The following is a 14,632-nucleotide window of genomic DNA, read 5'->3' as shown; positions in this document are numbered from 1 at the left end:
TTAAGATTTAGAACTTGAGATGCCATAAGTGCTCCAGTACATGGCTAAGAAACCTGGTTACCCGGTTACTTTTGACATGCTTGATTCATGTGTGCGCACAGTTGCTGAAGAGATGGCAAGCGTAACACAGTGTCTTAAACATAGTGTGCTTTGTTTCCAGGTTAAACCAGGTATTCCACAGTGCTTGCACCCCAAACATATTTTGTGAAAATCTGTTAAACCTGATTTCTTTCCAAAAATGGGGTGGCAAAGAATCTAGGAGCTTTCTCAGCGTTTTAACAGGGTACTAGAAAAGAGAGCAGTCAAAAGAATGACGACAATTATGACACCACCAATGCTGTCAGGGTTGCTGTATCAGACTTACTGCATGTTCCAGCAGCTATGCTTTGCCGCATTGCTCAGTAATTTCTCTTGCGTAGGATGGTCGATTTGTGCAACTAAAGGAAATGCAGAGTGCTTCACAGGTGAAGCTAAGCAGTTTGCTTTTGCTTTTGCTGTTCCTAGGAGGAGGCCATCACATAAACACTGGGGCACTTTTGATTTCAGATATGAGCTGCTATCCCAAGCTTACCTCCTTGCTTATCTTGCTTATCTCTACTTACCGTATTTACTCGAATCTAGGCCGGCCACGATTCTAAGCCGAGACCCGAAAGTTGAAGGCCACAGAAAAAAAAAAACTTACCTCGATTGTAGGCCGGCCGAAAAAACAACACTGTTTATACCTCATTATCACAATTATTTTTATGACGCGACACGACTGTTCTTAAGTCGCCGCGCACGTGAAAGTGCGTGGCGCGAAACGACTGCACCATGTGTCTGCGCATAGGCGACTTGGTGTAGAGAGAGGAACTCGAGTGAGACACAGCGGGAAGCATCGTGCCTGCATGCTCTGCCGAAGCGTGATTGATGGCCCCGAGAGGGACCGTTGAAAAAAAAAAGCTGCCAAAGGAGCTTTGAGAGAAGAGGAGGAGGAGAGGCGGCGTTGGGCGAGGAGACATATGCAACGCCAGCCCGGGATCAGCCCCCGCTCATTCGTCATCATCATCGCTGACTTCTTTATCACTGGCCTCCTCGAACAGTGCACTATCTTCACTGCCATCAAGTGCATTAGAGATGCAGCACTTGCGGAATGAGCGTGCAACCAAGCTTTCTGGGATGTCATCCCAGGCTGCAGCTATCCAAGTGGCTACAACTCCCAGTGAGGCGCGCTTTATTCGGCCTGTTGGTGTAAGCTCGCGCCGCTCTTCACTAAGCCAGTCCACGTAGTACTTGCGCAGCCGATCCTTGAAAGGCTTATTGAGGCACACATCAAGAGGCTGCAGCTGGCCTGTCATGCCACCGGGTATGATGGCGACGTCGGTACCGGCTTCGGAAAGCGCAGCTTTTACGCCGTCAGTGAGGTGTCCACGGTAAGAGTCCAGGACGAGGAGGGAACGTTTGGCCAAGAGGGCCCCTGGACGCCGCTGCCAAACCATTCTGATCCACTGCTCAACCATATCGCTCGCCATCCATCCATTTTCGTTGGCGCGGACGATCACATTTCTTGGAAACACTTCCCGAGCTGGTAGAGTCTTCCTCTTAAAAATTATATACGCCGGCAGCTTGTGGCCATCCGCCGTGCAGGCCAGCATTACAGTCATGCGCTGCTTTTCGTATCCGGCCGAGCGCACTTTCACTTCCTTGGCACCTTTTTCGTTCACGGTGCACGCCACTGGCATGTCAAACCATACCGGCGTCTGGTCAGCGTTTCCCATTTGTCCTACGGCGTAGCCGTGCTCCATCCTCTTCCTTATTACGAATCGCTGAAATGAGATCAGCTTCTCTTCGAAGTCGCCCGGCAGCTTTTGACAAATGGACGTGCGACGTCGGAGGCTGAAGCCAAAGCGCTTCATGAACTTCTGCAACCAGCCCCGGCTGGCTTTGAACAGTTCCCGGGGGACGCCTTGCTCTCTCGCCAGCTCTCTTGCTTTGGCTTGCAGCACTTCCGTGGTCACTGGAAGTGCCGCTGACCTCTGCGTCTCCACAAACTCGGCCAGAGCTACCTCCACTTCTGGATGGCGGCCTTTCTTGGGGCCCGTGAAAGCCGTTCTCGTTGCCGCGCAAGCAAAAATTTCGTTACGCTGCCCCCTCCAACGGCGAACATTCTTCTCATACACGCCGAAGTCCCGCCCGGCTTGAAGATTTGACGACTGCTCTGCAGCGACTATAACTTTCCGCTTGAAGGCGGCACTATAATGGCACCGCCTGTTTGGTGCCATGGTGTTGGTGATAAAAACTACGCACGAAAACTTCACTGCTGCGAATGTGCTCACGCCACCGCACGAGAACAGAACAAGGCCAAAATGGCAGCCAGTGCTCATGTGTGCTTTGATCAGTATCGGCTACGGATAGCAACGGCTACGGATAGCAACGGCTACAGTGCTGTCTTTCGTTGGCGTTTTGTGGGGGCGCCACCTGCGTGCTACATTTATTCGTATTTTACGAATACGAAACCTCGAAACGAAATCCTCGAATCTAAGCCGACATAAGAGTTCTACATCTCGTTTTTTTGAAAAAACTATCGGCCTAGATTTGAATAAATACGGTAGTTGCCTGAGCAAAGGCAGTGCAGACTGACATGCAATCCAGAGAAAATGCTTTTTTACTTGTCCTTCTGATGCAGTCATTTGCTCTGGTTTTATGGTAATTTTCTGAGCGATCTGATTGATTTGTATTTTAAACTCGTGTAGGGGCCGCACTTTTTTTTTTAAATTCAGTAGTCAATTTTGTAGGTGCGGCCCATACACGAATGAAGAAATAACTTATTACCATATTTTTTCCTCAGTTATCTAGTTCAAAACTGAGGGTGCAGTCCATACACGGGTGCAGCCCTTACTTGAGATTGTACAGTATTTCACATGCAAAGACTCACAATTTCGAGGCACCTTCTTGAAAGTTAGTTTGACAGTGTATATAGCTTGGGCAATGCTGCAGGAAATGCAGTGTATACAGCCTACACTCATGCAATGGCCGCTTCCCCAACTTGGCAGCCAATAATGTGAAAAAAAAAAAAGGCAGAGAAATTGCATTTAACAATTTCTCTCGCATGATGCTTGGAGCTTGCTGCCATTTCACATAAAAGGTCTAATCTTGTCACCACTTTACCATCACCACAGTCATCTGTCATTGAAATAATGCGATTGATTTCCTCAATGCCTTTGGCAGCAGAGTCAGTGCGAAAGTAGGCCATTCGAAAAGCTGCCTCACACTGACGGCCGTGGGTCACTTGCGTGGAGTGCTGTTCTGAACCCTCAACAAAACTGCCATTACGGTCATTTCAGCATGAAATCGCATAGTCATACTTGCATGTTTCTGCCTTAATTCTACTTTGGAATAAATGCGGTGAACACCTGTTGTATTCTGGGTGGCTTCCGGCAGTTGGTGTATCATCAAGTTGCATCATCCAAATCTTAGCCGCCACGGTGGCTTAGTGGTTATGGCGCTCGGCTTGTGGTTCAAAAGATGCGGGTTCTATCCCGGCTGTAGCAGTCTCGTTTCGATGGAGGCGAAATGCTAGAGGCCCATGTACTGTGCAATGCCAGTGCACGTTAAAGAACCCCAGGCTGTTGAAATCATCTGGAGCCCTCCACTGTGGCCATCATAGCCTGAGTCGCTTTTGGACGTTAAACCACATAGAACATAAAACCTAAACCATACAGACCTTTGATGCAATATCTGTGTAAACGATTTGCTGGGCCCACGCTAGTTTGTTGTAAAATACTGCTTGTTGCACAAATGAGGGATGGGTAATTTGGTTCCACTTTAGTCAGAAAAATTGAGCAGAAAAGTGTCGCTTTCATGTAAGCGCTGCACTCTGTCAAAATCTAAGAAAATAAAGAAAGTGTGGCCCTTACACTAGTGTATGTATGTTGAGCATGCGATGCACACAGGTATGAGATGCACAGCGGCCACAGTGAGCCCGGCCATAGAAGAGGGCGACGTTGCAAGTCCCAGGTGTAGTGTGTTGAAAATGAGATTGCACATTGACGGGCTTGCTGCTTATATCACGAGCTTTGAGGCACAGAGCTGTTGCAGGCACCAGATAGGGAGCTAGTACAAGCAACTTACGAGTGCCGGCTGCAGATAGGGTGGACGCTGAGGTAACCGCAGCGTGGTCGGAATGCATAGCAAGAGTTGGGGATGGGAAAGTCTGAAGTGGTGAGGGGAGATGGTGGAGACAATGCTGGCAGAGATGAATATTACACACAGAGGTTGCGATGCCACACGAAAAGCATGGATCTCAGTTCCTGGCTCCTCTATTGGAATTGCTCAGGGGTGGCGATCAGTGCCGGGTGTCCAGCGAGCGGTGTGACGCGATTCAAGCAGACAGGGCTGCGCAACAGTGCAGCGTTATGGTGTGAACACATGGCTGTCGACTGGTGTAGCACGCTGGGCCTCACCAGCGACGAGCACGGAATGTCCAGTGAATGTGATGCAGGAAGCGACGGTGTCCCGCTTATTGGAGAAGCAACCGAAGATATGGGACGTTCATTCAGAGATAGCTCCTCTGCGTTGCAGCTAGCCCCCACTAGCAAGAATGAGCTAGAGTTTGTGGCGGCACTACTGCAGGCGCGAGAACCAGCAAGCAGGGTTGGGCAGAAGGTGCCATGGGACTGGAGCTCGAAGGTGGGTGGGTGTCCGTAGCTAAAGAAGGTTGTATACAGTTTGGGTGGCAGGACAGTGAGGTGGTACGCCAAAAAGGTTGTCAGGTCGTTGTTCAGGTCGTCGTAAAGGTGCGTACTAGGCGCTGGAAGAGCAAGTTGATCGAAGGCGCTGGCGGGTAGCTCCCTCTTGACAAGGAGGAACTGCCAAATCTGGGATGTAATGCCGTTAACGTACAGCTAGGCCTCAACTTGAATGAACCACGCAAATGGCCTGTGTGGTCAGAAAGACCACAGCCGCAGATTGGATGCATGGTCCTGGGCGCGGTAGGTTTCCACTAGGCATGTGCGAGTACAGTAAAAGCTCGCTAATTCGAACTTACGGTTAATTCAAACTGATGCCCGGGTCCCGGCACAACCCTGTATATTTCAATGGGGGAAAACTCCCGATATTCGAACAAGTATGCATCCGCTACTATTAATTTGAACTAGGAGCCACTGGCTGACACCGTTCCTCGTAGATAGAAGTTGACCCATAGCGAATAAAACACGCTCCAATTTTACCAGAGATTTTACAGAGGCCACGTTCCGGTGCATGCCGTTCCAGGTTTTCGTTGTGCCGCGGTCACGATCATGTAGTGTAAACGTAATATGGCTGGTATGGCGGTTCGGGTGATGACGGCTTTTGTTGGTGCCGCGAGCTACGTGTACAGCAGCATGGAGGCGTTGGAGCCCTTGAGTGACGCCGATATAATTGAGGCTGCATGCACTGAGCATACGTCGCAGGGCTCACGTGCAGTGAGAACAGCCGACAGTGATGAGTCCGACAGCAGGGGCGAGTCTGCCACCACCAAGTGCACGTGAAGTAGCGTCGGCGCTGGATGTTGCAGCACGCCACTTCTCTGTAAATGAGAACTCGGACGTTGCACAGGAGCTTTGGGCAAGCTGTAGATGATGCTGATGGAGTATCGGCAGAAAAAACGCAAGCAAATGCACTTCGCCGATTGCTTTTAATTTTGACAACCCTTCCCTGTAAATAAACATGTTTTGGAGCATAAATAGCAACATATATTCCGGCACTAATGCTAGCTGCTGACGCAAATGCATTCCAGTACTTGTTTCTGGTGCATAACTGGCTGATCAATTTATTTCATTTGCCATTAGGACCAGATGAATTAAATTCTCAGAATCGCCAGCCACAAACGTGTAGTGGCTGCACCTAGCTCACAATAACGAGTCTAGATGTGAGTGCTTCAGGTTCTGCCCGTGTGGCAGGGCACTATAACCACTGATTCTAGCACCCATTCGATAATTCGAACATCGCTTAATTCGTACAATTTTCCGGTCCCCTTCGGGTTCGAATTAACGAGCTTTTACTGTATTATATAATCTTGAATATTCGATCGAAAAGTAAAGTATTCAATATGCGATTCAATTCGAACGTTTGGTGTTCGAAAATTCGAAGTATTCGTCTCGAACGAATAACGTTTCTGGAACTCTTGTTGTGTGTGGTTTCGGTTCAGCGTACTTCTTCCAGGATGGCCCTACGGCGCTCGCTGCGTTCCTGTGCTCTCGCGTTTATGCTGGAGCTGCTCTGCGCATGCTCTTGTAAACGACACGAGCAGACGGAAGCGCGGCATCAAGATCTGTACCTGCCAAGTGTCCATGGTTGCACTATCTGCGGTGCGCATGCACCATAACCGGCACGGTGGCGTGCGTCAATACAGATATTTAGTATAGCGCAATCCGCTTCCGCGTGACGCCGGTGTGTGCACGTTAATTGTTCCGGAAGGGGCAGGCGTGTTAACAGCTGTCCGGCACCTTGTGGCGTTCTTAGGGTGATCAGCGTATGCGCAGTGGCTCTCCGCGAAAGTGGATTGCACTACGCTAAAAATTTCTAATCGGAGGATGCGCGTCTTCCTTGACTTCTGCGGAACGAATCTGAGCTGACTGCAGCTGCCACAGCCACCGTTCTCTGCGTGAAATTCGCTAAACAAACTCGATGGCACGAGCACGAAGGAGAGCTAGCATGAGACACTTTGGTCTCACACTTCACAGATACGTCTGTGCTGCATGTAGGTCGGCTCCCCCACTTTCCAATGGCCATTTTTGCAGAAAGTCGACACAGCTTCACTGAGTGACAAAGCTTCAATAAATTATTTTTTGATGTAATGGCATTGTGTGTATAAAACAAAAAATTTTGAAAATGCCTATTCGGTGGCTTGGTTGTTATAGTGCTCGGCTGCTGACCCGAAAGACTCTGGGTTGATCCCGGCCGCAGCGGTCACATTTTGATGGAGGCAAAATGCTAGAGGCTCGTGTACTGTGCGATATCAGTGCATGTTAAAGAAGCCCAGGTGGTCGAAATTATCCTTAGCCCTCCACTACGGCGTCCCTCATAGCCTAAGTCGCTTTGGGATGTTAAACCCCATAAAGCCAAACTAAAACCAACGAAAATGCTTGTTGTGCCATTAACCTTTTGTGTGCCTGAAGTATTCGAATTATTCACTTCAAAATCATTCGAAAAAAATTGCTATTTGCTTCAAATTTTCTTTGAACCGAAAAACCACTATTCGCACTAGTTTCCACTCATCCGGCAATTGGGCCATTGCTTGCAGGACGCCGGCAGGTGGCATGTTGCTTCAAGCGCTTAAGTAGCGTGGGTGCAGTGTATTCTCGCTTTTAGGTAATAGATAAGCTTGTCTATTGCCATTTCCTATACATCAAATTATCAATATGTCTATTTCGTGATCCATTCGAGTTCGATATATCCAGGTTTGACTGTACATGGAAATTCCTGTCCAATATAGTGTTGCGTATGAAAGCGAAGAGCCAATTGTGGCTGGCAAAGATCTCACTTGGACAGGTGCAGTTACCGCAATTCTTAAGGGGCGTTGCTATTCTTATGCCTTCACATGATTTTCTCTGTTATCCAAGCTCATTTCTCTCTAAAAATTGCATGTTTGTGGCCTTGGTACAGTATTATCTCAATCCAGCCGGACTTTGTAGTGTCTGTTTAAGCTGTTTTTGAAAAGGTAAAGTTGGTCCTTCTCACTAGCACTTGAAGTTAGGCAGCCATAGGCAGACCAGTCTGACTCATGCAAAACATGTCTGCCTTTGAAGATTATGCTGTATGCTTGCCTCTAGAGTTTAAGCTTGTTTCTGTGAACGTCAGGGGTGTGCATTTGGTTGCGAGATGACTGGCAGCGATTGAAAATTCTTTTATTTAAGTAATTCTTAAAAGAAAACATTTGACAGAAGCCTGTCTGGTTGGGAAATTAATTTAGTAGAAAGATGACTCACGCCAACCAGGTTAATTTTTGAAAAACGCGACGTTTCGGGACCGGCTTGGTTTCTTCTTCAAGGTGTGACTATGGGCGAGGCGCAGCTTGGCTTTTTAAGCCCTCGTGTTGAATACCTCTGGGTCAATGGCCGCAAACCATGGATTTAAGACGAAGGAAGTGTCCCCAGGGAATGATTAACATTCCTTCGTGTCTGTTGTATGTGCCATGACTCCAGCAGAAGCCTCCTGCGCTGGTTAGCTTCGGTCTCCAGTAGAATAGTGCCGTCAAAGTAAATTCGGTGGTCACATTCTTTGCAGTGTTTGGCCACCGCGCTGCGCTGACGGTTCATTTGTCGGACGTCCGCTTTGTGTTACCTCATTCTTTTGGCGAAGTTCTTCGTTTCCCTTACGTACGAGGCCGGGCAGACTGAGCAGGGAATATTGTATACAACCCCTTGGGCCCTTTCTTTTGGGTGACGGTCTTTCGGGCGGGGGGAGGAAGCGTCCGATGGTGGTAGCCGGTTTGTGCGTTGTTATCACCTCTTCTTTGCTGAGAATTCGGGCCAGCGTCTCGCTCACGCCTTTCACGTATGGTATGGAAACACGTTTCTGGTTCTGGCGTGTGCTTGCGGAAGGAATAGAGCTGTTTGTTTTTGCTTTTTTGCTTTTGGCTGACTCGTCGGATGAATGAACTGGAGTACCCATTTTTTTTGGAGATCGGAGACTACTCGGTTCTTTTTTCTTCATGTGAAGAACATATGGTATCGGCTCTCTTCAACTAAGATGTAATGACAGATGCCTTGTGGGGAGTGGGATGATTCGAATTGAAATGGAGGTACTGTCCCGTGTGGGTTGGTTTTCTGTATGCCGAGAACCTCAAGCCTTTGTCGTGCCTTGTGACTAGAACGTCGAGAAAAGGCAGACTGCCCTGCTGCTCACGTTCAACTGTAAATTGTATGGCCGGTTCAGTTGAATTTAGATGGATTAGGAGGTTTTCTACTTCTGACGTTAAGGTCTGTTTAGCATGCTAGTGTTCTCGTGTATCTTGATATCAGGGGAGCTTTTGTGGACTGGTGGTACTTGGTGTTTTTGCAGACGGAGCCAAACAAAGAAACCCAGTGCTTCAGTCGGTGCTCACTGAAATTGAAAATTTGTCTCCTGCAAGTGTAGTCAAGTTGTCCAAGGTAATGTGTGTGCATTTCCCTTCATGAAAATCTGTTTCCCGCTACTTAATGATGTTTTGGTGTAAAAAGGCAGTGTGTAACTTTGGAGGATAATTTCTGCCAGGTTTTGCAATTTGCCAGTGGTGCTTAAACCTAAAGGTGCCACTCGGCTCTGTTTACTAAGTGCACTAATGCGTCCAATGTGCCCTAACACCGAAGTGGGGGAATGTCTGAATAGCTTTGGGTGATGATGACCCATGTCTGCCACTGTGATGTTAGAAAGGACTGCATAGCAACTGCTTTTGTTGCAACTATTCCAAATTGTACTTGGAATAATTGCAGTCTTGTACTATGGCTTTGACATTGTAGAAATGTATGAACGAAGTGATTGCTGTAAGCAGCATTTTTAAGCATATTAAACCTGCCTAAACTGATAAGCTTTTGTGTGAATTTGCCCACAGAGTCATACCTTAGTAGTGGAGATGGAAGTAATTGTGATTTAGTGACACGATGGCAACTGATAACCCTAATGCTTGAGGCTGTACTTCTGTGTCTTTTAGTACATGGTTTTTGCTCAGAAAGACATGTTAGCTACATATACTGCAGGCTGTTTTTACTTTTATCCTCATGGAACTGTTTAATTGGTGTATAGTGTTTTTGTTTAGCTGACAGTCGCTGAGATGAACAGCTCAGCAGTTTGGAGCAGTGCAAAGGACAGAGCACAAGGAATAGAAAACGGATGTGTTCATTGCATAATTTACATGTGTCCTATGACTGTTGCTGTCTTGCATGCTGCTCCTTGTGTAGTTTTTTTTTTGTACTGGTCCTATATTTGGCCAGGGTACACGGGGAGGTAATCTTTGCACCCCTGCTATCTAATAGTTCTCTTCTCTTTGCAGGTGGTCAAGTATCTTCGTCAGCAGAAGAAGTAGTGGGATGGTCTGTCAACAGCGTGCATAAAGCAAGGAACACTGGCTGAAGGGGGCCATAAAACATGAAACATCGGCTGACATTTCATTCATTAGAGGCTGTATTGTGCTGCTTCTAACGTATATGCTGTCATATGAGATGTTAATGTTAATGCTAGCACAGGTAAATTGCATGCATGGGTTATTGTTGGCATAAGTTTTACCATGCAAATCTTCTTGCTTCTGAAACATATTCATTATGTTGCACGACAAAAAAAAAATTAATTCAGCTGCAGTAGTGCTGTGCAGACTTCAGTGCAAAGGCATAGCCAGGATATTGTAAAACATGTGGCAGTGTTCCGACTCTTTCCGCATGTGTTCAAGTTTAACTTAAGAGGTATGTTCTGCATATGCAGATCAGAATTGTTGATGCAGTCACACTAACACAACTAACCTTCTATTTTCTGGCAGAGAATGGAAGAGTTGCTACTACAAAATTTAATGTGTTAGTATTGGCTGCACATTGTGTTTTGCCAGCATTTGTACAGCCATTCAGATGACAATATTTTTGTATTTTGTAACAGGTCTCAACGTTACTCTGTTTGTATTAGCTGCATATTGCAGCACCTGTACAGTCATTCAAATGACAATAGTTTTTGCATTGTATGTACCAGGTTTCAACATTGAATAATTACAGCACCTGTGCAGTCGTTATTAAAACAAAAATAGTTTTTGCATTGTTAGTACAAAGTTTCAACATTGTATATTTCTGACATTGGAATGCATTTTTACATCTTGAACAATACTTAATGGTGGCATGATTTCAGTATTCAGTATCCGATCATTTAAGCTCATGGCCTATGAAACATACAGGTGTGTCCCGCAAAAGAAATGCTTTACTTGGTATTGAAGTACTCGTGACTATGCAGATTAAATAGCAAAGCCCTTAGCCAATTTTTTTATTAATGTATGGCCATCTAATGCATGATATCGACCACCTGCTAAAATGGGGGTTTTCCCTCTTCAGTCCTAATTGAGGTGCTTCCTTTGTGTGCTCACCCTGTAGTGAGGAATGTTGGGCTAATTTCAGCTCACAATATCTGGCTTCATGGGCAAATGCAACATTCATAGCTCCACATTGTTCAGCGGCATGCAGGCTTCATACTGTGACAACAGATTTCAGGATGTTTGGCAAATTTTAGGTTTTAAAATTTGACTGTGAACTAAAATAAACGCTGAGATGCATCCTACCATCTTGTGGTTCATTGTGTGACTGAAGACGTTTGTAGTAATACTGAGACTCTCCTTGAGACTAACTCAAAAAGGATATGCGAGCATGTTACGTGTGTACAAATGTATGTTTCAAGAAAAAAATTTCGGCAGAGACATTGACTGCATATGTGTGGGAATGTGAAAGCATTACTGTCCCTGGGTGCATTGCATGACCACCCACATGCCGACACGCATGCATGCACCACGCTTATTACGCCACCCGGAACACACGACGAACGGTTGCATCCCAATTTTGATACGAAACTGTGGGAAGGCATGCGATTGAAAGTGCTTATGTCATCGGCTTGAGTCCCTGTCTCGGGCAATAGTTGGATACAGCTTAAATCTACAGTGAAGTTCCGCCCACATTTAGGGTTTCACAGAATTCCTCCACATAACAAAAAAGTAGACCATTAACATTTTGTTACCTAAGCAAAAAGCTAATCTCAAGAAAATAATTCAAAGCTCTAGTGTTTTGAATTTGATACCTGGATTGTTTAATAAAATCACACATTTCAACCACCCAGAACGCTGTACGACAAACTGTTGCATCACAGTTTCGGTACAAATGTAGGGAAAACAGGTGCCAAATAGAGGTCGGAGGATTGAGCTGGGGGTGCGCATCTTATTGTGTGCGTCATACAGTCACTTGACTGCACATGTGTGGGAATGTGAAAGCATTACTGTCCCTCGGTGCATTGTATCACCACTCACACACGTGCACGTGTACGACACCACGCGCGTACACACACGCGTGCGCACACGCTCACAAACGCTTGCTTCCCCGGCTTCCAGTGCACCAGAAGTGACCAGCTGGCAGGCAGTGCTGCTGTCATGTTTTTTTTTAGGGTGCCTCGATGTGCGCTCCCCCTCTACCGCTCCGTCGAGGGTCGGGACATCCTTTGAAGGGGGTCAGTGGTGCCTCGGCGAGGGCGCGCGCGCCATATTTGTGCCCACTCCCTGTCCCACCTGCGTCAGTTGCATGTGCAGCGGCCTGTTTCCCATCGATTGCAATTTTCCTTGGCCTCAAAACGCGGAAGACATGCCAGGGTGTTGCGTGCCTGCATGCACAAATCACTCCCGAAATGGCTCGAGAATGTTTTCATTTCCGAGAGATCCAAAAAGAAAACTCTTGTGGACTGTAAAGGTGAAACGTGACAAGTGGCAGCCGGCCAACACTTCACGCCTATGCAGTGTAAGTACTATATTCCTTGTTTTGTTTCCTTGCTGCTTGCCCCATAAGTAAGTGTGGTGGTTTAAAATAATACCCAACGTGCATGCTAAAAACGGCGTTAGAGTTTTTGTAGGCATTCATTTCTATTTCACGTATGTACGATCGTTTATGCCAGCCGCGGATTCGATCCCGGCCGCGGCGGTCGAATTTCGATGGAGGCGAAATTCTAGAGTCCCGTGTACTGTGCGGTGTCAGTGCACGGTAAAGAACCCCAGGTGGTCGAAATTCCCGGAGCCCTTCACTACGGCGTTAAACACCTATAAACCAAACAGTTTATGCCAGCATATACCACAGTGCCATGCACTGTGTTTAAAATGCTTAGCCAACATACACTTCAGGACGCGCAGTTGTGGTCATGAATCGCATATTTAGTGTAAAGAGACTAAGTTGCAAGGAATATAAGGTCTTGATCTGAACAGAACACAATACATGCGTGCGTTGCAGTGGTGCCCGGACCTTTATGATCTAGCCCTCTGCTGCTCGTAATCTGCGTAACGCTGCAAATGTCTATGTTACCGATTACTAATGAAAGCGAACACGTCAGAGATCGTTGCACCGTAGTTTTTATCCGAGGTTCTGTAAGTAAAGGCATGAAGGCTGCACGGCAAGTTTAAGATTTCATTTGTTGACAGACAGTTGTTTAGTACCAATATAATGGCATCGAAATATTTCGAGCTGTTGATTTTTATTTCCTTTGTGGTGATTAGTACTTCTAATACTAGACCAGTGATTTTTTCGTACACCATATGCAAAATTTCGAAAATCAACTTTCCTGCACAGCAAATGCCCCTTCACCATGGCAGTGGCTCAGAAATTGGGTGCACCTCTATATTCTAATATTTTACGCCTTGTACTACTTTGCTCGTACCTGGCAAACAATCTTACGGCTGAATTTCACCCTTCTCCAACAAAAGCAGTGGCTCGGCAGAACTGCGCCTAATTCCTTGATCGCGGCAACGTGAAGGCAGGGAACCTGACATTGTTCAGGGCATATGTGTTGTTCAGGGCATATGTGTCTACTTTGCTGCACCCCATTTCTGACCCCAAAACCAGTTTGGTGGCTGTGATGAAGGGTTTTTGCAAAGGGTCATGAAAGGAGTGCCTTATCGGTAAAGATCGACCTTCGTCATCTGTATGCAACCTCAGCACAGTAGTCTATGCGTGATTATTTCATCATATGTGGTAGAATTATAATAAATACATTATTAGTGTCACTGAATTTAGTGTATTATGATGTTACCGACTAATCACCCTAACGATTGTGCGTAATTACTGTGTAGTTAGTGGTATAATGATTAGAGATGACTATAATTAAAGGTAAAAAGGTTTAAAACTGGGAATAATGACTGACAATTGCTATTGCTTAAGAACTTATAGAAATTAATATGGCTTAAAATTATTGAACAAAATAAGTATTCACTTCCAATGATGCAGAAAATTTTAATATTTAAGGCTAAGCATTTTAAACAAGGCCACGTGATACTTGAGGGGTTGTCAAGCGTTTCACTTTTCTGCTGTTCCATTTTGTCGGCTTTTAGTGGCAAAAATATTTAAAAATTGGCACAGGGAAGGAAGTCACTAAGACAAATGAACACAGCAGGCGGATGGCATATTGAAAAAAAAAAGAAAAAAATCCTGAGGGACGATTGATTCGGAGTGCGAAAGCATACGCCTTTCGCTTTTTACGATTACCACATTAAAGGGGCCATGACAGCCTATTTGCACGCATACCCCGCTTATCGCCTTTAATTCCAAACATGTTAAATTACAATTGCCTCCAATTTTCAGTTGATTCTGTGCGGTTAATTTTTTAACTAATTTTTTTGTTTCTTTTGCGAACTGCTTGCTGGTCTGGCAACGTCTGATGGGTGACGTCACGAGCGCATACATGCCACCCGTCATCTGCTGCGAGCTGTTGAGGTGCTTGCATGCACACCGTAGACAGCGGTCGCTCGAAAAGTTTTTCCTTTTAGCTTAACGAAATAAAATGTATTTGCCGTGTTCTCTTTTGGGAAGCCTTCAACTTAGTACGCGAGCGGAGGGATCCTTGGGAAAGCGGACTTGCTCGTGGCGCCCACTTTCCGATTGTTGAGGAAACAGAAATCGATGGACCCCTAGCTGCTTTATTATTT

At 46.2% G+C, this 14,632-nt stretch overlaps 1 protein-coding gene across 4 annotated transcripts in view; it reads left to right on the top strand.

Annotated features, from left to right (window-relative positions):
* Positions 1-11,247, top strand: part of Mps1 (dual specificity protein kinase monopolar spindle 1) — a 95,905-nt gene extending 84,658 nt beyond the window's left edge. For all 4 annotated transcript variants that reach the window (XM_077648891.1, XM_077648890.1, XM_077648889.1 and 1 more), the window contains 2 exons: positions 9,019-9,107; positions 9,986-11,247. In XM_077648891.1, coding sequence (XP_077505017.1) covers positions 9,019-9,107; positions 9,986-10,018 — 122 coding nt within the window. In that variant the 3' untranslated portion in view covers positions 10,019-11,247. The remainder of the gene's footprint in view (positions 1-9,018; positions 9,108-9,985) is intronic.
* The last annotated feature ends 3,385 nt before the right edge of the window (positions 11,248-14,632 follow it).

This window comes from Amblyomma americanum, chromosome 1 (genome assembly GCF_052857255.1).
Source record: "Amblyomma americanum isolate KBUSLIRL-KWMA chromosome 1, ASM5285725v1, whole genome shotgun sequence".
Lineage (NCBI taxonomy): Eukaryota > Metazoa > Arthropoda > Arachnida > Ixodida > Ixodidae > Amblyomma > Amblyomma americanum.
Note: the sequence above shows the minus strand (reverse complement) of the source record. Positions and strands in the feature narration are given on the sequence as shown.